The sequence below is a fragment of the Neofelis nebulosa genome, chromosome 3 (assembly GCF_028018385.1).
Source record: "Neofelis nebulosa isolate mNeoNeb1 chromosome 3, mNeoNeb1.pri, whole genome shotgun sequence".
Taxonomy (NCBI): Eukaryota; Metazoa; Chordata; class Mammalia; order Carnivora; family Felidae; genus Neofelis; species Neofelis nebulosa.
This window is the reverse complement of record NC_080784.1, coordinates 44,047,410-44,073,063: the sequence shown is the minus strand read 5'-3', so window position 1 is coordinate 44,073,063 and position 25,654 is coordinate 44,047,410. Positions and strand designations below refer to the sequence as shown.

The window sequence follows — 25,654 nt, the reverse complement described above, 5'->3', positions numbered from 1 at the left end:
CAAAATGCAGTTGTTACAAATATATATTTTCAAAGATGCAGGCAAAGAAAAGGCTGTTTAATTCCACTTGCATGAAATGCTGAGAAAATGCAAATTAGGAGACACAAAATAGATTGATAGTTGCCTGTAGTTGTGGATGAACACAGGGATTAAATATGAAACAGCGTGAGGATCTTATGCAGAATATGAAACATTCTACAACTGATTTATGGTTGATGGTTGCAGTGCTGCACAGTGTAAAGTTATTGCATTATACAGTTGAGTGAGTTTTGTGATACATGAATGTACCCAATAGACTTGTTAAAAATAAATACATATATAATTAATACATTCATAAAATGTATGCCATTGACTTTTCCACCAATAAACCATTTGATGTGTAACCATGTTTGATTTCACATCAGACATATTTATTTAATACATAAATTACAGTTCTTGGGCTCAATGGCTTTATACTCAGTTGAAGATCTAGAAATAAGTAGCTTATTTTTTAATTTGAAAATAATAAGCTAGAAAATTAAAATATAACATTCTATTATACATCATTCTACTCTTCTATTATTCAAGACGTAATTAATCTTGATTGAAAAATAGAAAGACAGTCTACATTATATTGCATTCTTTAATTTAAACAGCGTACAAAAATATTTAAAATTAGGGGCACCTGGGTGGCTTAGTTGGTTAAGCGCCCGACTTTGGCCCAGGTCATGATCTCACAGTTTGTGGGTTCGAGCCCTGAGTCAGGCTCTGTGATGATAGCTCAGAGCCTGGAGTCTGCTTTGGATTCTGTGTCTCCCTCTGTCTCTCTCTGCCCTTCCCCTGCTCATGCTCTCACTCTCTCTCTCTCTCTCTCTGTCTCTCTCCTAAAAATAAATAAAAACATTAAAAAAATTTAAAAATATATTTAAAATTAAAATCTAAGCTTTAATGGAAAATTACATCTTACTGTTTTCTGAGATGCAGAGTGTATGGTTTTTCATCAATTGTAATGACATAAATCACCTAAAATAAAGCAAATAAATAAAGATGATTTAGTAAATCAGAAATATACAAACTGAAACACTATTTTTGTCTCATGTAAATGAAACAATTCATTTGGGGAAATGGGTTCAAGATAACAATATCAGAAGATCATGAACTCCTTCCTCCCATGGTTACAACCAATATACAACTACATATGGAGTAATTTATTCTGAAAAAGACTGGAAAACGGGATGCACAGAGACTCTATAGCAAAAGACAAAAAAGACAGCATTGAGATGGATAAGAGAGGGAGAGACACCACGTTGCCGAAAAACAAAACAAATCAAAACAAGACAAAACCTATTCAAGCAGGGTGACACATAATCGGGATGGGAAACAAAAATACCAAGGAGTCAGAGGTTTGTGCTATACAACAGATAGCTAAATTGTTAGACCCTACCTAAGAGAGATGAGCCCCCTAAATGCTGAGGTTTGAAAAACAATAGCTATTACATCCAGGAAAACTATAGAACTGTAGAGCATGGAGAACCCACTCTTAAAAAGATCACATGCAGAATCACTAAACCTGGGACCCAGAGCAAAAAATGCTAATTTGAAAAGCACCTGGACCATATGTGAAAAGACCCATTTACTAAACTTAAAGCACTTGCCAAAGAAGCAGTAAACTGTTGGAACTTTCTCTGGGGACAGAGAAACTGGTGGGTGCCACATCTGCAACATCATCCTACTTTGCTAATGTCAGTGCTGGTGGGCACCATTTTGGAATATCTCTCTAACCTGCTACAGTCTTTGGGCTGTAAGAACCATGTCCACACTATGGCATCACAGCCATACTATACAGCCATGCCAGGCACCAGCCCAACTCACCTTTGGACCTCAGTGCCACTATATGATGTACCTATGCTGGATACCAGCTCTGAGCACCCATACACTGCAGATAGGTGTGCAGAGCATATACCTTAAGGATGATATCCCTTGAGCATGTTACTCTAGTGGTCAGAGGGAACTGTGCTTTCAGGGTTCTTGTTAGAACTACAAAAAGCTGTTCCTTCAAGATTAGGAGATGTAGCTGATTTGTCTAATACATAGGAACAAACACAGAAAGTAAGGAAAAATGAAGAGACAGGCAAATATGTTCCAAATGAAAGAAAAAAAAAACATAAGACTTCAATGAAATGGAGATGAGCAATCAACCTAATAAAGAGTTAAAAGTAATGGTCATATAGATGTTCACCAAACTTGGAAGAAGAGTAGATGAACACAGTGAGATCCTCAACAAAGAGACAGGAAATATAAGAAGGTTCTAAACAGAAGTCAAAGAGCTAAATAAGGACATAACTAAACTGAAAACTACACTAGAGGAGTTCAACAGCACACAGAACGAGGCCAAAGACTGGATCACTGAGCTGGAAAACAGAGCAGCAGAACTCACCCAGAGAGACCAGGAAAAAAAAAGAGCTAAAAAATGAAGATAACTAAGAGTCCTTAAGTACAACATCAAGTGGAATAATACTTAAACTATAGTGATCCCAGAAGGAGCAAAGAGAGAACGGGCCAAAAACTTAATTGAAGAAATAATGACAGAAATTTCCCTAATCTGAGGAAGGAAACAGGTTCAGGAAGGCTAAGCAGTCCCAAATAAAATAAACCCAAACAGATCCACACCAAGATATAATACAGTTAAAATGGTTAAGTTTAAAAATAAAGAGAGACTCTTAAAAGCAGCAAAAGAAGTACAATGTACTATATGCAAGGAAATCTTGTAAATCTAATCTCATAAATCAGCATGTTTTTCAGCAGAAATAATGCAAGCCAGAAGACAGTAAAATGACATATTCAAAGTGCTGAGTGGAGGAATTTTCAACCAACAATTCTCTACCTGGTAAGGCTATTATTCAGAACTAAATAAAGAGATTAAGTTTTCAAGTTAAGCAAAACCTAAAGCAGTTCATCACCACTAAAATGGCCTGAAAAGAAATGTTTAAAGGACTTCTCTAAACTGAAAAGAAATGACAACAACTAATAACAGGTAAACATATGAAAGTAACAAAGCTCTTTGGAAAAGGTAAATGCATAGTAAAGATAGTGGATCAATCACTTATAAAGCAAGTATGAAGGTTAAAAGAAAAATATGGTAAAACTAGCTAAAACCATAATAATTAGTTAGAGCGTACCTAACATAAAAGATGCAAATGTGCCATAAAAATATAAAACACGACAGGAGGAGAAAAATGGAAAGTTTTGGAAAGTGTTTAAATTTAATTTGCTGTCAACTCAACTCATATAACATAGGAAATTATATGTAAACCTCACAACAATCACACATACATACCAAAAGTAAATACACAAAAGAAAATGAGACAGAAATATAAACATAACACTAACAAAAGACATCAAACCACTAGGGAAGAGAGAAATAGAAGAAGAAAGGAACATCCTGAAAACCTTTAGCAAAATGGCAATAACTACATGTGTATCAATAATGACTTTAAATGTAAATGGACCTTAAAATCAAAAGACATAAAATGGTTGAATGGATTAAAAAAAACAAGACTCATCTGTGTTCTACACACATAAGACTAATTTCAGAAGAAAGGACAAACACAAGCTGAAAGTGAAGGGATAGAGAAAGATATTCCATGGAATGGAAACAAACAAAAAAGCTGGCATACCTATATTCATAGCCAACAAAATAGACTCTAAAACAAGGACTGTAATAATAAAGAAAGACTTTACGTAATGATAAAGGGGTCAATTTAACAAGAAGATATAACATTTATAAATATATACACACCCAACATAGAAGCACCAGGACACATAAAGAAATATTAACATATTTAAGCAGAGAAATTAAAAGCTATATAGTAATAGCAGGGAATTTAACCCCCACTTATCTCAGTGGATAGATCAACTAGATAGAAAATCAATAAGGAAACATCTGTCTTAAAAAACATTAAACCAAACAGACAATAGTGTTACACAGAATATTCTATCCAAAAGCAACAGAATATGCATTCTTCTCAAATCCACATAAAACATCCTCCAGGACATATCACATGTTAGACTACAAAACAAGACATCATCAAAATACCGAAATCATATCAAGGATCTCTTCCAAATGAGATGGTATAAAAGTCAATTAGAAGAAGAAAACTGGAAAAAAAACTATAAATATGTGGAGATTAAACAACATGCTAGTAAACATTCAATGGGTCAAACAAATAAATCAAAGAGATGGGTGGCTCAGTCAGTTAAGCATCTCTTGTTTTGGTTCAGGTCATGATCTCACAGTTCGTGGGTTCAAGACTAGCATTGGCCTATGCATCGACATCATAGAGCCTACTTGGGATTCTCTCTCTGTCCCCACCTCACTCGTGCACACACATTCTCTCTTTCAAAAATAAATAAGCAACATTTTTAAAGAAAGAAATCAAAGAAAAAATACCTAGACATGAATGAAAGCAGAAATACAACATATCAAAATCCTTGAGATGCAGCAAAAGTGGTTCTAAAAGGAAAGATCACAGCAATACAGTCCTACTATATAAGTCTAAGTGTATATCTGAAGGAGTTAGAAAACAAACAAACAAAGCCCAAGGTCAGTAGAAGAAAGAAAACAATAAAGATCAGAGGAGGAATAAATAAAAAGAGACAAAAAATGGAAGAGATCAATGCAACTAAGAGCTGGTTCTTTGAAAAAAAATAAAACAAAATGGACAAACCTTTAGCTAGACTAACCAAAAAAAAAAAAACAAAAACAAAAACAAAACACCCAAAACCAAACCAAAACAAACAAAAAACAACAACAAAAAAGAAGACACTAATAAAATCAGAAATCAAAGAGAAGTTAAAACTGACAGCACAGAAATCTAAAAAATCATAAGAGACTATTATGAACAATTACACACCAACAAATTGGACAACCTAGAAGTGTATAAATTCTTTGAAACATACAATTTTCTAAAACTGAATCATGAAGTAACAGACAATCTGATTACTAGTATGGAGACTGAATCTGTAATCAAAAATCTCCCAACAAACAAAAGTCCAGGATCATATGGGTCACTGTGAATACATTCAAAACAAGAAAAAAAAAAAGATTTTGCATGTATTCTTCTTAAAATCTTCCAAAAGCTTAAATAGCAGGAAACACTTCCAAATACATTTTGTGAGGCCAGCATTACTGTGATAGCAAAACCAAGAAGGACACCATGAAAAAGAAAATTATAAGCCATTATCTTTGATCAACATAGATGCAAAAATCCTCAAAAAATATTAGGAAGCAAATTCAACAATACATTAAAATGATCAAACACCAAAATAAAGTGGGATTTATTCCAGGGTTGCAAGAATGTTTCAACATTTGCAATCAAAGTGATAATACAATATTAACAAGATGAAGGATGAAAATCATATGATCATCTCCATAGATGCCCAAAAAGCATTGAATAAAATTCAACTCCAATTATGATAAAAGCTGTCAGAAAAGTGCTGATAGGAGAAATGTACCTCAGCATAATAAAGGCCATATATGACTAACCTATAACTAACACCTTACTCAATGAGGAAAACCTGAAAACTTTTCCTTGAAGTTCAGGAAGAAGATAAGGATCCCCACACTCACCACTTTTATTCTACATAGTACTGGAAGTCTTAGCCACAGCAATTAGTCAACAAAAGGAAATAAGAGGCATCCAAAATGAAAAAGAATAAATAAAAATGTCACTCTTTGCAATTGACATGAGATCATATATACAAAGATGCCACCAAAACAAAAATATTAGAATGAATAAATTAAGTAAAGTTGCAGAATATAAAATTACTTGTGCAATCTGTTAAATTTAGATATACAAATAATGAACTCCCAGAAAGATAAATTAAAAAAAAAAACAATATCAAGAAGAATATCTAGAAACAAATTTTACCAAAGAGGTAAAATATCTGTACACAGAGAACTATAATATATTGATAAAAGAAATTGAAGAAGACACAAATGAATGAAAAGATGTTCTGTGCTTGTGAATTAGAATAATTAATCTTGGTAAAATGTCCCTACTACCTCTTTTGTTCAGGCCCATGATACTGGCAGGATGGGCAAGTGTAGCAGTTTTCATACTGCCAGGAAGCTCACAGCCACCAATGCATCAGAAGAAGCATGATCAAAGTACATGAAGGCCTATCTGGACACAGCCCTGAATGCCAACCCTTTTGGAGGTGCTTCCCATGCAAAGGGAATTGTACTGGAAAAAGTAGGTGTTGAAGCCAAATAGCTAAATTTAGCCATCAGGAAGTGTCTCAGGGTCCAGCTGATCAAGAAAGGCTAAAAAATCACAGCCTTTTTATCCAATGATTGTTGTTTGGATTTTATTGAGGAAAATGATGAAGTTCTGGTTGTTAGATTTGGTTGCAAAGGTCATGCTGTTAGTGACATTCCTGGAGTTTGCTTTAAGGCCGTCAAAGTAGCCAGCATCTTTCTTTTGGCCTTACACAAAGGCAAGAAGGAAAGACCAAGATCATAAGTTTTGATGGTGAAAACATGATAGTAAAAAATTTTCATGTGCCAAAAAAAAAGTCATTTTCCTCAATGTTGCCATATGCTTTGTGACAGGCAATTTGAAGTAAACAGCTTGAAGTTTAAAGTGACCATGCAGTGACAAACAGAAGTACAAACAGAAGTAAATCAGAAAAAATAAACAAAACATGTTTTATGCAAAGAAGTTTTTCAGAAAAAAGTAGTTTACTTATAATGAAATTGGAGTTATAAATTAAAGATTAGATTCCATGTCCTAAAGCTTATAGGTTTGATGCCCTTAACATTTTTAATCTTTTTTTCTAAATACATGTGTGTATGTATTATATATATATATATTTCCTATTTCAGAAGGTTAATGTAAGAATTAAATGAGATTAGTATAAGAAATACAACTACTCTAAAGGAAATTATTTTATTATGATTTTCAAGTACATTTTCGCACACATTTTATTTTTTATTATAATTGTTCAGTAGTAGAACTTAATCAGGATAAGCTCCAATTCTATATGTCAAAACACAGTTAATGAATTCTTAATTTTTTTAACTTTTATTTCAAAAATTGTTCCTTCAACCTGAAAATTTTTTCCAGGGTTACCTGGAAATATAATATATTTATATTATTATAATAAATATAATATAATACAATACAATATAATAAAATATATTGACTACAGCATTTTAACAACATGGAAATCTAAACCCCTTTATTGTGACATCCAGTTTAATATGTAAAATATGAAAACTATACAAATTTGAAATATTTTAGTTGAGAAAATATTCAAGAGTGGATGCCTTCAATTTAACTCTTTTTATATAGCAACTAAGCATTTTCAACTTCTTTTTCCAATTAGTATTTATTTATTATAATCTTTTTCATTATATGCAGGCAAATATGACATTTTTTTTCTTTTTCTTACCTTCTTTCTTTGGCTATTACCTCTACAAAGTCTGATGCTTCTGGGTCAAAATTTTCCTGGAGATCATTTTTTTTTCTTTTTTGTCGTTTTAGTGGCCATTCACAAATTTGTAATAATTGCAGGGTGGACCACTGTTACACATATTTCATACTGATTTTTTTTTCTACCCGTATTACTCCTGAGAAGAGTTTACTATTTTTTGGAAGTTGTGTGCAAGTATGTCAGAAGAAATGGAGAGATGAGAAGGGCACAAAAGTTAGCAGAAGTGTGGGGAAGGGAGGATCAGAATATACTAAGAGACAAAATAACGCAGGGAAATATTTTCCTTTGCAAGTGGCTACAGATCAGTATGATCTGACTTAATGCAAAGGTAAATAAAAAGAGACTTAAAGTTTTAAATTATAAAACAAATATTCTTGATTGTTCACCTGCTTCTCTGAATCTTCACTCTCATTTGACTTTATCTTCCATGGAACTGTGACATGCAGTAATATTTCTTCAGAATCTGCAGTAGGAAAATGGGTTTTTGTGTTTTTGTTTTTTTTTGGTTTTTTTTTGTTTTTGTTTTTGTTTTTTTGGCAACAATCTTCTTGGTTGAGCATGGAGTTCTTAATCCTGAGTACATGGCGGTCTCAAATTGAAAGTAAACTTCCATAGATGTGCCCACCCTCCTTGGTGTACAACTTCCACTAGATTTCCAGGGGCACACTCAAAATGGCTAAGATTCAAACAAATGAACAAAAAGTAGACATTACAGTTCTACAGGACCATCCTACAGGACCGTCAGTGCCCATTTCCTTGGGACTCTGGGGAATAAACCCAGGGCAGGACTCACCCCTCTAGAACCTCTGGCCAGGAAGACTGGCTGCATTTCAACTGCTAAGACTCTAGACCCTGATGCGTGGAGTAGATACCTTGGCTAACATCCTCAGTCACCTACCCGGGCCTGGGGGTGGGGAGGGGGGAGAGATGCTGGGGAAGGCACCAGCAGGAGATCAGAAGGGGAAAGCCATAGGAGGCCATAGGAGTACCACATAGAAAATTGCTCTCCTGGCAGAGCCCAGCCCTGCTTCGAGGCAAAAGGAGAAGGAAATCCAGGCTTCCCAGTCTTCCCAATCTTACCCAGGAGGGCGTGCAGTCCTCCAAGCGCACAGAGCAGTGCAAAGAGAAGGAACATGGCGGGGTCAAAGCGCTTGCAAGCACGACCAAGGCTGAAGGCCGTTGGGCAGCTCTGAGGCTCGCGGGCAGGAGAACGCTGAGGAGTCCAGCATGCTGGCCCGGCCCTGCGGGTGAGGATTGTGCTTGCTTTCAGCTCGCGCTGGCTCACCCTCAGGGCCCTAAGCGGATCAGCGGCTTCCATGGGTCAAAGGAGAGGAAGCACCAGACACAAGCCTATGCCTTTGCACACAACTGATTTGTTCTGGCTAAGTTGTCACTGATCAGACTCTTCATTAGCGACACAGGGGCAACGAGGCGTGATTTGTTTCTCTGAAGTTCTCGGTAATTTTGATTCTCTGCGTCATGGTTTTCTGGCATGTTTTTTTATTTGCTGTGATGGAGGAGAGAGGAAAATAGAGACGTTAACCACTTTTACAAGAAATTTCCTGCTTGAATCGTGCTACTGCGGACTTAATTTAGTATCTTTGCAAATAAGGAAAAATCAAGAATATTGATCTTGATCCTGGATAAGGCAATCCAAAAGCGCTTTTCATCAACAGCGTGCCTATTCATACAGTATTAGATTGTAATCAGCTGAAGAAAGGGAAAGGAAACTTTAACAAGCAACGTAGGTGTTTTGTTAACAGTTACTCTGAGCACTAGCAGAAAGCTGTAAAAGTGCTGAGGCAGCAAGGCAAACAGGAAATGTGTCTTGGCTGGACAAGAGCATGCAATTGTCATTAAATATTCTAAGAGAAATCTTAAATCACACATGTCCAAGACCCAACTCAACTTCCACGCATCTCTCACTTTTATCTTCTTATATCCCAGTACACCCTATGCCAAGGATGAATTGTGTCAACAGTTGCAACGTTAAACTCCAGTCAGGCTTCAAACTTGGATCTGCTAGGTGGTAGTATACCTGGGATCCTTAGAAATTCTTATTAAAAATAAGGTAGGCCAGTGATCATAATGCCCTAAAATAAGTTAGTGGTATTGAGGATGATGGAAAGTTGTGGTAGAATCATCCTGATATGTATGTTTCTTAACCACACAAATCACCCACTAAAGTGTACAATTGAATGATTTTTAGGATTTTCCATATATTTACAGATGTGTGCAGCCATCACCACAGTCTATTTTAGTTTCATCATTTCGAAAGGAACCCTGTACCCTTTAATTATCACTACCCCTCACCCCAGATCTTCATCCCCCACCTAAACAACCCAGCCATAAGTAACCACTAATCTTTGCCTGTATAGATGTCCCCATTCTGAATATTTCATACAAATAAACAACATATGGGTTTTGTGGCTGGATTTATATACTTAGCAGAATGGTTTTAAAGGTTCATCCATGTTGTAGGGGTATCAGTGTTTCGTTCCTTTTTATGGCTGAATAATATTCCATTGCATGCATAGATCACTATTCATACAATGTTTATCCATTCATCAGTTGATGGACATTTGGAAAAGGAATCTCTTAGCCTCTGTGGTGAGGTACCCCCAACCCTGAACCAGGAGCATCCTTGTTTATTGAGGGAGACTCTGTAGGTTCTCATTAGATTCCAGCTAGGTTGATGGCTCCCTTATCCATGTACAACACTTTGAGGTGCACTTTGAGAAGTGCACTCATCTTAGTAAGAGGGAGATGGGGAGGGGGACCCTGAAGCAAGAAAATATTTCCCAGAAAAGCTCAGCTCCAGCGAAGGAGGAGGAGCAAGTCTGGCTTCCCCAACGGACAATGATATATCATAGATCTCAAATTACATGAGGCCACAGAATTCTCACCTAGAGACACAACAGTTATCTATGACCAGAAACACAGTTGGAGCAATTCCCTGGAGATGTAATGGATGTTAGTGTCTATCTGGGGGTTCGTTCTGGGGCTGGCCTTACCTGGCAACATTTCCTCTCAATATCCCAAAGCTTGGAAGGGATAGGGCAGGGAATCATGGGCAATTGGGAGAGGTATGGACTGTGGGTGTCCTCAGTGAACAAGGAATGTTCACATCTGGGGATGTGACAGCTTCTCTGGTTCAAAAGTTGCTTATTTTCCCATAAAGGATCACAACATGTAGAAGAATCAATAGACATAAGCCTGCATACTTTCACTCTCAGGATTTATTTTTGTTTGTGAAGTTGAAAGCTTTGAGCCATAACAAAAGGAGAGGATAGCATGGTTTTTTTGTGTTTTTTTTTTTTTCTTTCTTTCTTGAATCAAGTCAGTTAATGGTGAGTGTCTTGGTAATATCCTTTCTCCAACCTATGGCTTTTTGACATTGTTTTGTCACTGTTGTAAAACAAATATAAAAAAAGAGAAATGCTAAGTTTTAATTGTTAATAAAAGTGATCTCATTTTACTATGCAACTAGAGGTATAGCAAATCATTGGTGTATAGGATGCTGGTTATGGTGTCACAATCTAGGCCTGTGCTTCATGAAATTTGTAAGCCCAGGTTTCTTGTTCCTAAATTGTCTGGGATAGCCACAGTAAAAGGAAATGCTAAAAGTAGTTATTCAGAAGCATTTTAATTACACAGTTTCTACACTTCACATGGTTTAAAGAAAATCACCAACAAGGAAACAGAGAGGAAAGGAACACTAGAATATGTGAAGAAATAAATAACTACTAATTTGTCTATTTTTATCTTCAGAGGAAGAGTATTTCAAGAAGCTCTCTGTGCCTTTCCAACAGGCGTCCCATATACATACAGATGGAGCTGTTTTACTAGCCTCCAGTTCTTACTGAGTTTGACTTTTTCCCCAAATTTGTAAAAAAGCAGTCCATATCAAGCTGAATCCCTCCCTTACCACTTTAAAAACACTTTAACTATACCAGAAATATTTTCTCGTGTGTGAGAAAACAAATGCCTTATCATGGCATACCAGACACTTGTCTTGGTTCACAATTACCCACATAGATTTTAATATAAATTTTAAATGTAGTAAGAGCAGAAGTTTGAAAACAGGTCTGTGCTTACATTTAACCTTGCTTATCTTGCTGCTTTATCAATAAACATTATTTAGGCACATTTTCTTACACTTTATATTCAAACTGCCAATTCATTCTGTTTGTCTCCTTCAAAATTTATTCCTAAAACCATCTTCACTACCCCTGGTCTGAGGTACCATCCTTTTCCTCCTGCATTTTGCAGTAATTTCGCCACCAACTGGTTTCTCCACTTCTCCTCTTGCCACCATACAATTTTCAAGAAACCAGCCTTTTAAAGTGGAAATCTTGTGCTTGAAACCTTAATCCTCCAATGATTTCCTTCTTTCACTCCAAATAAACACAGATAGCCCCCAAGACCTCCCACAGCCTACAAGGGTCTTACCGTCTGACCTACTCACTACCCCAGTCCCCTTACTAACTCTGCTCCAGCTAAACTGACATCACTGTGATTCATCAAACATTCCTGACTTACTTCATTGGATCATTCACATGCTTGGAAAGCTCCTGCCTAGATATACGCATGGCGACCTCTGCCAGTTCTATGCCTCTGTAAGGAGTTGATTTACAGCTGGAATGGAAAAGCTCTATCTTTATCTCTGGGAAAGCCTGGATGCTTGGTTTCACTTTTTGCCAAGACATTGGCAGTGGAATTTATAATGGGCTGTTTAAAATTTAAAGTAAGGAACCTTGAGACCTTGTGCATGAGGTATCTCTCTGGTGCCCATTGCTTGCCTGCACTCTCTCTTGCTGCACTGTATCCTTTACATTTAAATAAAAGCCCCATGTGAACTGAACCTGGGAGTTCAAGTACCTCCTTTTAAATATCTAAACTGAGTCAATACTTGCAAATCCTCCAATTCTTTGTTTACACATCTCTTGCTGAATAGGGCCCACTCATTGGATTATATTTAAAACCAATTGTATTTAAAACCAGCTTCTCCCTCATCACCAAATCTCCCAATTATCCCTACTGAGAAATAAGACTATTTTTCATAACGGGTAGTAATTATGTTTTCTTTGGTAGCAGAAGATGGGGAAACAGAGATCCATTGACTTAATTCTCCATCAAAGTAAGATATGGAGGAATAGCAGATTAGTAAGTGAGTGAACTCTTGTTTTCACTCATGGTTGAATTTTTAATTTTTCCACTTATTCACAGTGATAGGTATAACATGTCAAGTATTATGATTTCTTTATGTATCGACTTACAGATTTGAATATATACAGATATATACCTAATATACAGAATATACTGTATATAGATATATACAGAATATACAGAATATATTCAGATATATCTGTATATATGCAAGTATGTATATGTGTGTGTACATATATATATACATATATATATATATGTATATATACATATATATATATGTACATATATTCAATATATAGAGATACAAACACTATCCCATCTATAGTAAAGAATTGTCTTTCTACCCTGGAGGGACACTGCATTTATCATTTTGCCTGGCATCTAATAGATCCTCAATGATTATAAATTCCTTCTCATTACCAGGCATACATCAAACTGTGCAAAATTGTAGAGTACTTAAGAGTTAAACCCTAGAGTCTGGTTGTCTTAAATGAAACTCTGGCTCAAACTTACTACAATCTGTACACATAGGGAATTATTTAAATTTCTTATGCCTGTTCCCTCACTTTAAACTGAGAATAACAATAACCATGGAGTCTTAGTGAGAAAGAAATGTAAACATCAGGAGTCAATCTGTGTAACTACCAATGGGAACCCCAAGTGTGGGAGCAGGATGCATAAATGCTCATAAATATTTTAAGAACATCTTTAAATTCTCTTTAAAATAATTTCTTTGGGCACTTGGGTGGCTCAGTCAGTTAAGTGTCCAACTCTTGGTTTTAGCTCAGGTCATGATTTCAAGGTTCATGGATTTGAGCCCTCTGTCAGGCACTGTGCTGACAGCGCAGAGCCTGCTTGGGATTCTGTCTCCCTCTTTCTGACCCTTCCCTGCTCATATGCTCTCTCTTTCTCTCTCAAGATAAATAGACATTTAAAACATTTCAAAATAATTTGTCATTACAAAAATGTTGGTTAATAAGTCTCTGGCTAATATTAGTTAACATTAACATTTCTAAATTAATATAAAACAAAATTACAAAATGAGTTCAGTCTTTGTTTTAGTATATGATATTGATAAATAAGAATCAGTATGATGAAATGTGGAATAGGAAGTATTGTTAGAAATTTAAAAAACTATTTCATGAAATAGTTAAAAATTAAATTTTTTTAATTTCAAAAAAAATTAAAAAAAAAACTACATCATTTAAAATAATTTGACTCCTTCAATTCACCTTTAATTCTATGACAGATTGCCGTTACTATTGCTGTCTTCTGATATATATCTGCATAAAAGAAATAGCATTACTTTTAGGGTTATGTAACACGTAGTCTTAAAATCAAGAAAAGTAGAAAAACTAGATTTGTACTATTTACTCCATTCACATGTACCGCTATCTCCTTTGCTTCCCATATCCCACTCAGTGATCACATATCTAGCATTTGGTCTTTCTAATGTTGACCTAGGTTTTAGGAATGTTAAGCATTTAAAATTTCAAACTTAAATCCATCTAGTACTTTTTTTCTATTTTGTCTACATGGAAGACAGGATGAAATAGTAGTATGTTTGATAATGCTTCTCCAAAGTTAAAAAAGACCATTTACACACAAGTCTTCAAATTCTTAAATTATCATATCTCCAATTATATTATTCTATCAAATAACTATGTAAATAACGATTTCACGTTTATTACTGAGGTCCTTAATGAGGTTTCTGTATCTTTCAGCTACATTGTTACATTCTGTGGCATTAAACCTCCATTTTTTTCCTTTGGCTCCTATACCCCTGTTGAAGAGGCATGTCATTGTGTTCACGTTCTTACTACATAGCAACAATACCTTACCTACAGATGATAAGATCAAGTTTGAACACCTAACTCAGAATTATAAATCCAGACAGAACATTGGCTGAATTTAGGTACACTTACACAGCTATTTTCTTGTATCTCTTGAGAATATGAACTAAGAAGCATTGGGTGTGGAAAGGTTATTCGTATTTTATTTGAAAACAAATCTGAAAAGGATTAAGATAGGTAAACTGGACCATGTGCAAGCAGAGCAGTCATTTTGGAAGAATGGATAGAGAGACAAGAAGAGATTATTTCACTCGTAAACCTTTGGGTGATAGAAAGAATAACCTATTTCCTGACTGTCCAATTCATTACCATCCCTTTGGACGTCAGCTGTACATCATTTCTTATACCCTTGTGGCCCTAAAGCCACTTATTGTTGATCTAAAACTTAGGCTGTTGCGACTAGATTTTGTTATTTATGATTCATGATCCCTTACTATAATCTCTCTTCCAAAAATCAGGTTTCCTTCTAGCAACTATTCAGATTTTGTCAAGATCTCTTAAGATCACCAGAAGACTTTAAATAAATTGTAACAAATTGATGATATGTAAATGTATATATAAATTATGCAGAATACTACATTGACTTTAACTCGTTGTTGTAACTTGTTAAGAAATAAAATTAACTAACTTGGGAAATAGAGGTGTTGGTGGAAATTTTCTATTATTTTATCTCCATCTACACCAGAAATGGAGACATTTTCCTTTAGCATGGAACAACAAGCCCCACTTATTTACCTTTACTTCTGCACTCTCATTTTCCTAAATATTCACTAAGCAAAGTTCTGGCTTATATTGGTGCTATAGTAGAGAAAAAAAGCATTTAAGTGAAGTAATTCAGACAGAGAAGGCCAATTACCATATGATCTCACTTATATGTGGAATCTAAAATTTAAAAAAAAAGGAAAGAAAAAAAAACCCTTATAGACACAGAAAATAGAAGAACAGATTAGTAGTTGCCAGACATGAGGGTAGAGGGTAGGTAAAATGTGTGAAGGGGGTCAAAAGGTACAAACTTCCAGTTATAAAATAAATAAGTCATGGGTATATAATAAACAATATGGTGACTATAATTAATAACACGGTATTGAATATTTGAAACTTGCTAAAAGAGTAGATCTTAAAAGTCCTGATCACAAGAAGAAAACATTTGTAACTATGTATGGTGACAGATGTTAACTAGACTTATTGTGGTGATAGTTTTGTAATATATACAAATATTGAATTATTATGTTATATATATATGAAACTAATGTCATATATAAATTGTGTTTAATTAAAATAAAATACCTAATCAAGCTCAGCTCTACCAAAAAAATAAAAACAATTGTGAAAGTACCTCAATTTTATTTTTAGAAATATATGAACAATATTAAGTGTAAATTGCATCATGTTCCATGTTCTTTTTTCATTATCTTATTTTTTTTTAATTTTTCTCACCTTCTACATATCCTATTCACAAAATTTGCTTCTCTATCTCTATTACTGTCCTTAGCACAGATGAATGTCAATTCAAGGAAAGTGGGGTTGCTTGGAAAGTAGAAACTTCTCCTAAAGCAATTATAGTCAACCTGGTTTCTAATTTGAAATGCGCTATGAATTAACTGAGTATCTTCAGTTGTCTCTGGACCTATAATAACATAAAAGATACCTAACTGAAATTTAGAAAAAAATCTGTGTATACTAAGAATCAATATTTCTAAACATAGCACAAACTATCCAGGAATCCCTATTTGCAATATTCTGAATTACATTTGGATTCTTCCCATATTTTAATATTAAATATAAACAATAATAAATTTATTTACCCTTTATTTTCTATTCCCTCTTGGTTCCAAAGTTGTATTTTATTCCATTTAAAAGCAAGGATGGCGATTAAAATAAGGAAAGGTAGAAAAATGTAGAAACCAAACAAGAGGCCATGTTTTCGAGAAGCCACATGTTGTTTTATAAACAGGTATTCATCTCCACCTAAAAACATGAGAGTACCTTTTAACATTTTCAAAACTTATATTCAAAGCATATTAGTAATTTTAACTATAAAAGTTAGGGATTCAAATAATATGTATTTTCCTATATTCTGTGACTATTCTTCAAAATCCACCACAATTACATATGTGTATGTGTATCTATATCTATCTATATCAATAACAATATTTATTTTTAAATTCTTTTTTCATTTATTTATTTTTGAGAGACAGAGAGAGCACATGTGGGGAGGGGCAGGGAGAGAAGGAGACAGAATCCAAAGCAGGCTCCAGGCTCTGAGCTGTCAGCACAGGGCCCAACGAGGAGCTCAAACTCATGAACCGTGAGATCATGATTTAAGCCGAAGTTGGATGCTTAACCGACTGAGCCACCCAAGCGCCCCAACAATACTTACTTTTAATCTTTATGTCTATATTTAATCTTTAGTTTTGTGTTTTATTAAATATACTTATTCTATTGCATTCTCTTCTACGAACTACTTAAAATTCATTAAATTGATATTCTTATTTAATAAGTTCTTTCATTAAATAAAATAGAGCAAAAAGAAAGTGTTTTTTTTTTAAACTAACTTAATAAAAAATTACTGACATAACTGATGGCTACTTTTAAAAACAATTAATGACTGTAAACTAGGTTAAATTTCCATATTATCTATATATAGTGATATTGTTCTATTTTTAGCTACATTAATTAGAAAAATAAATATTCCTCTAGGTGTTATAAAGTCATTACAGAAAATTAGAAAACTCTATGAAGTCTTAGTCCAGTTAAACAAAATAAATAAACCAGATAACTAAAGTACATAATGCTAAATTAAGCAATCAGAATTACCCTTAAAACGACTATGATGGCACTAAATGCAAATGAATTTAGTGTCTTTCAAAAAAAGACAAAAATTCAGTAACTTCAAAACATGGACAGAATCCAGTTATATGTTGATAAGAAGTGATCTACCTAAATGAAAGTAATTCAGTATGTTACATGGATTATAGGAAATAAATTGACAAATATATACAAAATATTAAAATTAAGCTCTATATAGTGGGTTTAGGCTCTCCTTCCTTTCCTCCTTTCCTTTCCTCCCTCATCTTTCCTCCCTCCTTTCCTCCCTCATCCATCAGAAAATGTCAACTCTCCATCAGTTCACCTTAACTAAAAATTATCATATTGGAAGTGGGGCTTCCTTCTCATGTCCTTAGTTACTCCAAAGGCTGATTAAAGAAATTGGACCTAATCATTATTAGATTAATTGGGCAATATCCATTACTCTAAGGAAGAAAGGGCTTCCAGTTTGGCCATGATGAACACTTTTCATTAAATAGTGCTTAACTAGCCTTTTTATAATACAATAAATAGAAACAGCAATTAGAAATAGAAATAGAAATATGAAACAGGACAAAATACATGAAGGAAATGGTTTCTGGAAATCAACAAAAAATGCAAATCTATAATATCTGAAGGAAAGAAAGCATGATATATTTTATAAGAATCCAGTTTACCCATGGACAATTTACTGATCTCAGCACAGAGAATTGAAGTCCTAGAAAATACAGAATTACCACTGAGTTAAGGAGGCAGAGGAAAGAATTCACAACACTCGTAATGGCTAGAATCTGTAGGGTGCAGCACTGGAGAGAAGGGGAAGGATATATAAACATATACACAGTCTGAAACAACCTAAAGCTAATTAGATGGCAGCTCTCACTGGGTTGAGGGTAGAAAGGAGAAACCAGAGTCAGAGCAGTGCCGAAAAAAGAGTACCAAGGAGATCCCAATTTATCCATGTCCTCATGTTGCCTATATTTTAAAAAAATGTTTATTTTATTTTGAAAGAGAGAGAGAGAGACAGAGACAGAGACAGAGAGATAGAGAGTGAGCAGGGAAGGGGCAGAGAGAAAGAATCCCAACAGAACCCTATGTGGGGCTCAATCTCACAAACTGTGAGATCCTGACCTGAGCTGAAATAGATTCAGATGTTTAAATGACTGAGCCACCCAGGCGCCCTGCCTGTATTTTTTATTATAATCATCCTAAAGAATGTTAAACAGTATCTCATTGGTTTTGACTTACATTTTCCTAAAATGTTGAGCATCTTTTTCATAGTCTTATTGGCCATTTGAATTTTTTTATGGAAATGTGTATATTTAAATCTCTTCCTATTTTTTATTGAGTAGTCTTTTTTATTATGAACTTGTATTGTTTACATATTCTGGATACAAATCCCATATGAGATATAAGATTTACACATATTTTCTCTCATTTGGTAGATTCTTTTTCACTTTCTTGTTTGTATCATTTGCTCTACAAAAGTTCTTAATTTTGATGAAGTTCAATCAATCTATTGTTCTTTCTTCACTTGTGCTTTGATGCCCTCTAAAAACATAGCCTACGCCAAGGTCACAAAGTGACCTTAGTTATGTGTGTTGTGTTTTATACGTTTAAATCTTACATTTAGATCTATGATCTATTTTCCATTAATTTTTATGAATATTGTGATGTAACAATCTAACTTCTTTCTTTTACATGTGGTTATCTACTTCTCCCATTTGCTGAAAAGACATTTTTTCCCCAATGAATTGGCTTGGCATCCTTGTCAAAGATGAATGACTATAAGTATGAAGTTTTATTTCTGGACTCTCTATTCTATTCCATTGAACTAATGTCTATCCTTATCTTTAGGTTATTACTACACCATCTTGATTACTTTAGCTTTGGATTATCTTTTGGAATTAGAAAGTATGTTTTCAGCTTCAAGTTTTCTTCAAGACTTCTTTTACCATTCCATGTCCCTTAAATTTCTGAATGACTTTTAGGATCAGCTTATCAACTTCTGCAAAAATAATTTAAAAAAATAGTGCTTGGGTTTGTTAAGAATTGTGTTGAATTTGTAGATCAATTTAAGGGGTATTTCTGTATCAACAATACTGAGACTTCTAATACATGAACCTGGCATGTCTTTACATTTTATGCAGATCTTTCCATCAATAATGCATGTTTAGCTTTCAGTGCATATCTTATACTTCATAACATTATTTCTAAATATTGTATTATTTTTGGTAATATAAAGGGAATTTTTCCTAATTTAATTTTTATCATGGAAAAATACACAATAAAGTTTACAATTTTAAACATTTTTAAGTGCATCATTGCCACCATCAAACACCAGAACTTTTTCATCCCTACAAATTGAACCCTTAAATATTAATTTATCATTTTCACTCCCCTAATCCCTGACAAGTACACTTCTCTCTTTTTTTTTTCTATGAATTTGACTATTCTAGGTGCCTCATAAAAGCAGAATCATCCAATATTTGTTCTAGTGTGACTGGCTTGTTTTAATTAGGATAAGGTCTTCGTATTCCATCCACATTGTAGCAGGTGTCCAAATTTCATTCCTTTTTAAAGCTGAATAATAGTCCATTTGTATGTATATGACACATTTTGTTTCTCCATTTATCTGTTGATAGACATTTAAATATTTCTACCATTTAGCTATTGTAAATAATGCTGTTATAAGCATGGGTATACAAATACCTGTTCAAATACATGCTTTCAATACTTTTGAGTATATACTTAGATGTGGAATTGCAGGATGTGGTAATTCTAGGTTTAATTTTATGAGGAATCACCATACTATTTTCCACAGAGCCTGAATCATGTTACATTCCCACTAGCAATGAACAGGGATGCCAATTTCTCCACATCATCACCAACACTTGATATTTCTGAATTTTTTTTATAACAGCCATCCTAATAAGTATGAATTGGAATCTTGTGGTTCTGACTTGCAATTCCCTAGCAATTAGTGGTGTTGAACATCTTTTCATTTGCTTATCAGTCATTTGTGTATCTTCTTTGGAGAAATGTCTATTCAAGTCCTTTGCCCATTTTTTAATTAGTTTCTTTGTTGCTGAGTTTTAAGAGTTCTTTAAATATTTTGGATATTAATACTTCATCAGATACATTTCATGGGTTACATTTTTGTTGATGGTATCTTTTTATAAGTAACAGTTTTTCATTATGATGAATTCCAATTTGTCTATTTTTTCTTCTCTTTTTCTGTGCTTTGGTGTCATATCCAAGAAATCATTGCCAAATCCAGTGTTTTAAAGACCTCCCACGGGCACCTGGGTGGCACAGTTGGTTGAGTTTCCGACTCTTGGTTTTGGCTCAGGTCATGATCTTACAGTTTGTGAGTTCAAGCCCTGCATCAAGCCTCGCATTAGACTCCACACTGACTGTGTGGAGCCTACTTGGGATTCTCTCTCCTCCTTCTCTGACCCACCCCTGCTTGCATGCTCGCTCTCTCTCTCTCTCTCTCTTAAAATAAACTATTTAAAAAAAAGACTTCTTCCATGCTTTCTTATAAGAATTTTATACTTTTAGCTCTCACATTTAAATCTTTGATCCATTTGGAGTTAAGTTTTATATACAATGTAAAGGTCCAATCTCATTCTTTTGCATGTGGATATCCTATTATCCCAATACCATTTCTTGAAAATTTATTCTTTTTCCCATTAAAAGGTCATGGCCACTTTGTTGAAAGTCATTAGACCATATGTATGGTCTATAAATGGTCTATTTCTTGGCTTCCTATTTTATTTCATTGAAAAATTTCAGTTTTCTTATACTGTTGCCCAAATTAATTTATCAACTTTCAAAAAGGTACAAAAGAGCCCTGGAGCCAAATGTATCTTTTTATTTTAGCTTCTACTGAACATGACTGAGAATTCAGAAATGTTCTTTACTGCCCATAATGATAAAGAAAAGAATATTGATGGAGGAAGATGTTTTACAATTTTTAATCAGAAAAATGCAAAAAATAAAAAAAAAAAACAGAGAAGACCTCTGGGATGTAATGATGATATTTAAATTGATCACACAAATGAAATTTCACGGTATAGCTCATATAGTCTTCAGATAACGATATCATTTTTCTCCAGCTCAAGAATCAATGAGAAACAGAATATTTCTAATAGCAAAAAAGAAATATAATATTTTCATCCAGTTACTCATACTCTGACATGCAATATTTCATTACAAATATCTGGAACATTCTGTGTTGTAAAGAAGATCTAGAATATCCATTTTTTTTTTACAACATTCAGACATGAATACTTATACGATATGGTTCACAAGTGGACAAATATGTATACAAGGTTGATTGGAAGGAGTTAGATGGTGTAGGATCAATAAACATTAAAGTTAATAATTTTAATTGATGTTTATAAATGTAAAAAAAGTTCAATTATCGTACACTATTTATAATTGCTCTAAAAAGGAAAAAACAAAATATGAAATTGTAAAACATGTACAGTATCTGGTAAAAAGTACAAAATTCTGATGAAGAAAATCCTACAAAATCTAAATAAATGAAGTGACATACTGTAGATTGGAAGGGTCAATAATATATAGTAAAGATATGAAACCTTCCTAAATTGTTCCATAGGTTTAACATAATTTGAATTAAGATCACAGCAAAAAGTTTTTAAACATAGATAAGCTTATCTTGAAATGTACATAGAAAGGAGACCCTAGAATAGTCAAAACAATTTTGGAAAAGAAGAATAAAGTGGGAAAAAACATTCTTCCCAATGTCAAAGATTGCCACACAGTTACAATAATCAGAACAGTATAACAATGAAGAAAATGACACATAGAAAAATGGAACAAAATAGAGAAGTGAGAAATACACTAACACAAAAATTTCCAATTAATTATTGATGAAGGAACAAAAACAATTCAAAAGACAAGTGAATGCTTTTTCAAAGAATTATGGTGCAGCAATTGGAGATGTGTTAATCAAAAAGTTAACCTCCCACCCTTTACAAAATGTAACTCAAAATGGATAATGGACTTAAATGTAAAACACAAAACTGCATCTTTTAGAAATGTCATGGCAGAAAATCTTCGGGACTTAAGGTTGATAAAGAGTTCATACACTGGGCACCAAAAGCATGATCCATTAAGGAAAAGAAGTAGACTTTATCAGAAAAAGAATTAATATTTGGGGTCTGAGGGTAAACAAATTACAGACATGGAAAAAATGTATTCAAATTATCTAACTATGAAACCAGAAAACCAAAAAAAAAAAAAAAAACCAAAAAAACCTCTAAAAATTCAACATTTAAAAAAACACAGTCTAATTAGAAAATGGGCAAAGACATGAACAGATTTTCACTGAAGAGAACATACAGACGCCAAATAAACACATTAAAGACATTCAACATCATTACCCATTAGGGAAGTTCAAATTAAAACTACAATTAATACATACCTAATAGAATGACTAAAAAAACCCAAAAACCAAAAACCAAAAAGCAAAAAAAAAAACAAAACAAAAAACCAGTGATATCACCAAATATTAGTGAGGATGCCAAAACAATGGGTCATTCATATACTGTTGGTAAGAATGTCAAATGTTACAGTCACTCTGAAAAATAGTTTGGCAGTTGCTTTTAAATCTATAAATGGATTATTATTGACCCAGCAATTTCACTTTTGAGGATGTTTCCCAGGGAATTCAAATTTTACTTTCATTCAGAATTTTCCACACATGTGCATTGGAGATCTATTCATAGTAGCTAAAAATTGGCAAATATCCATCAGTAGTTTGATACATCTGTACAAAAGAACACTAGTCATCAATAAAAAGGCATGAAGTATTCATACTTGCAACAATTTGGATGCAGTTCATGGAAATTACGGAAGAGAAAGAAGCCAATCTCCAAGAGATATAAACTGTATGATTCCATATGTATAACATTCGTGAAATAACATAAGAGAGATGGCAGTTTAGCTATTATCAGGAGTTAGCAATGGCAGAAAAGGGGATCAGTGTAGCTATATAAAGGGGTAACATTAAGAGCCATATAGTGATGATACACTTCTGTATTTTGATTGTGGTGGTGGTTACACAAACTTGAACATATGGTAAAACTGCATGAAACTGAATACCAACACCCACATATGCACTCATACACACACACACACACACACACACACACACACACTATATAGATGTATACTAGTGAAATCTGAATAAGGTCTGTGATTTTAATAATGTCCATTTCCTTGTTTTGCTACTGTACTATAGTATTAAAATATGTTAAAACTGACAGAGTCTGAGTAAAGGGTACATAGGACTTCCATCTGCACTTTTTTGCAGCTCTTTGTGAATCTATAATTATTTCAACATAAAAAGTTAAATAAAAATCACAGAGGGATATCATTGGGCATCTATAACTGGCAAAACAAAATCAAAGCAAACCAAACAAAAATGACAACATTGAGTGCTTGTGAAATGTTCAACATCCATGCAGAGAAACTGGAACTCTCATTGATAAATGCAAGGAAGGAAAACTGGTACATTCACGTTAGAAAATAGTTTCGCTATTTTTTTCCTTTTTTTTTTTAAAGTTTATTTATTTTGAGAGAGAATGTGTGGGTGTGGAGGAAGGACAGAGAGAGAAAGAGAGAGAGAATCCCAGCCAAACAGGCTCCACACTTTCAGCATGTAGCCTGATGCTAGGCCTGAACTCACAAGTTGTGAGATCATGACCTGAGCTGAAATCAAATTGGACACTTAACCAACCGAGCCACCCAGGCACCCCAAAGCTATTTCTTGTAAAATTAAAAATACACTTGCTAAAAAGTAAACACTTAATAAATGACCCAGAAATCTTAGTCCTTGGTGTTTACCAGCCAAACGGTGAAAATTTACGTATACACAAAAGTCTATGTGCACATGTTTATAGCAGGTTTATTTAAAATTGCCCAAATCTAGAAATAACCCAAATACCTTTCAATGGCTGACTGGATAAGCAAATAAGAATGCATCATTTCAATATAGAAGCCTACTTAACAATAAAAGAATGAGCTATTAGGGAGCGCTTGGCTGGATCAGTTGGTATAGCACACAACTTTTGATCTCAGGGTTATCAGTTCATGCCCCACATTGGGCCTGGAGCCTACTTAACAAACAAACAAAACAAAACAAACAAACAAACAAACAAATGAATGAACTCTTAAACAGGAATATGACCTATGACAACAGGAATGGATCTGAAATGCATATGTACTGTAAATGACATTCTGAACAAGGGAAATCTATAGGGACAAGAACAGGTAATTTGTTTCCAGGAATCGGCAGTGGGGCATGAACGCAAAAGAGCAGCCAGTGGGAACTATTGAGGTGAAAGATCTATTGTGCATTGTGACTGTGGTGTTGGGAACAAAAGTCTGCGCTTTTTTCAATACTCATTGAATTATATCCCACAGAGCGAATGTCACTGTGTATCATTTTTTAAAACCCAAAGATGTTTAATAAAAAATATTTAAAAAGAGACAAGGGTTTAAGATTTTTTTCAAAATTTCCAAAGCCATATTAACCTATGGATTCAAGAATCACAGCCAACCTAAACAGGATAAATTCAAAAAGAAACATGTCTTGATAAATTGTAGTGAAACTGGAAAATCATATAAACATGTAAAATAAAAATGTATAACATAAAAACATATAAAAGAAGTATAAAAAATATAAAAGAAACATTAATCAGAAGAATAATAAGAATGGCACTGTAGGGGCTCCTAGGTGGCTCATTTGGTTGAGCATATGACTCTTGATTTCAGCTCAGATCATGATTCCAGGGTTATGGGACCAAGCCCCACAGTGGGCTCCACACTCAGTGTGGAGCCTGCTTAAGATTCTCTCTCTTTCTCTCTCTCCTTCTGCCCCTGTCCTCCAAATACATTCTCTCTCTCTAAAAAAAAAAAAACGACACTGTATTCTCATCAGAAGATATAAGCTAGAATCAAAGATTACATCTTTGAACTGCTGAAAGAAAAACTTCTCAGTGTAGAATTATTTAATTCCAGTGAAAATAGTCTTTGGAAATTAAGACATTTTTATAAAACTTTTAAAGACAAAAGCTGAGACAATTGGCCACCACAAGGTACAAACAAAAAGAAATATAAAAGGAAGTTTTTTCAGAGAGAAAAAAATGACCCACATGGAAGAGTTGAAAAGCCCTTGATAACTGCAAATGGATGGGTAAATGTAAATATTTATATTAAAAATCTTTAAAATTTCATTATCTATTCAAGGCAATATAACAATAATCTATTATCAGATTTATGACATATATAAATAAAGTATAAAAGTACAA

At 34.0% G+C, this 25,654-nt stretch overlaps 2 protein-coding genes across 6 annotated transcripts in view; both read right to left on the bottom strand.

Moving 5' to 3' along the window:
- Positions 1 to 8,971, bottom strand: part of LOC131506708 (disintegrin and metalloproteinase domain-containing protein 18-like) — a 136,721-nt gene extending 127,750 nt beyond the window's left edge. Inside the window, exons 1-3 of one of the 5 annotated variants that reach the window (XR_009259102.1) lie at positions 8,557 to 8,962; positions 7,863 to 7,939; positions 947 to 1,002 (exon numbers count right to left, since the gene is read on the bottom strand). Coding sequence is in view for 4 of the 5 variants with exons in the window: in XM_058720597.1 (XP_058576580.1) it covers positions 947 to 1,002; positions 7,863 to 7,939; positions 8,557 to 8,794 (371 nt within the window). In the remaining variant the exon portion in view is untranslated. Of the gene's footprint in view, positions 1 to 946; positions 1,003 to 7,862; positions 7,940 to 8,556 lie in introns of all 5 variants that reach the window. The other 4 variants (XM_058720597.1, XM_058720596.1, XM_058720595.1 and 1 more) reach the window with 4 other exon arrangements.
- A 1,726-nt stretch (positions 8,972 to 10,697) lies between these two features.
- Positions 10,698 to 25,654, bottom strand: part of LOC131506707 (A disintegrin and metallopeptidase domain 3-like) — a 113,510-nt gene continuing 98,553 nt past the window's right edge. The window contains 2 exon segments of the mRNA XM_058720593.1: positions 10,698 to 10,884; positions 16,307 to 16,469. Of these exon segments, the coding sequence (XP_058576576.1) occupies positions 10,821 to 10,884; positions 16,307 to 16,469 (227 nt within the window). The 3' untranslated portion in view covers positions 10,698 to 10,820.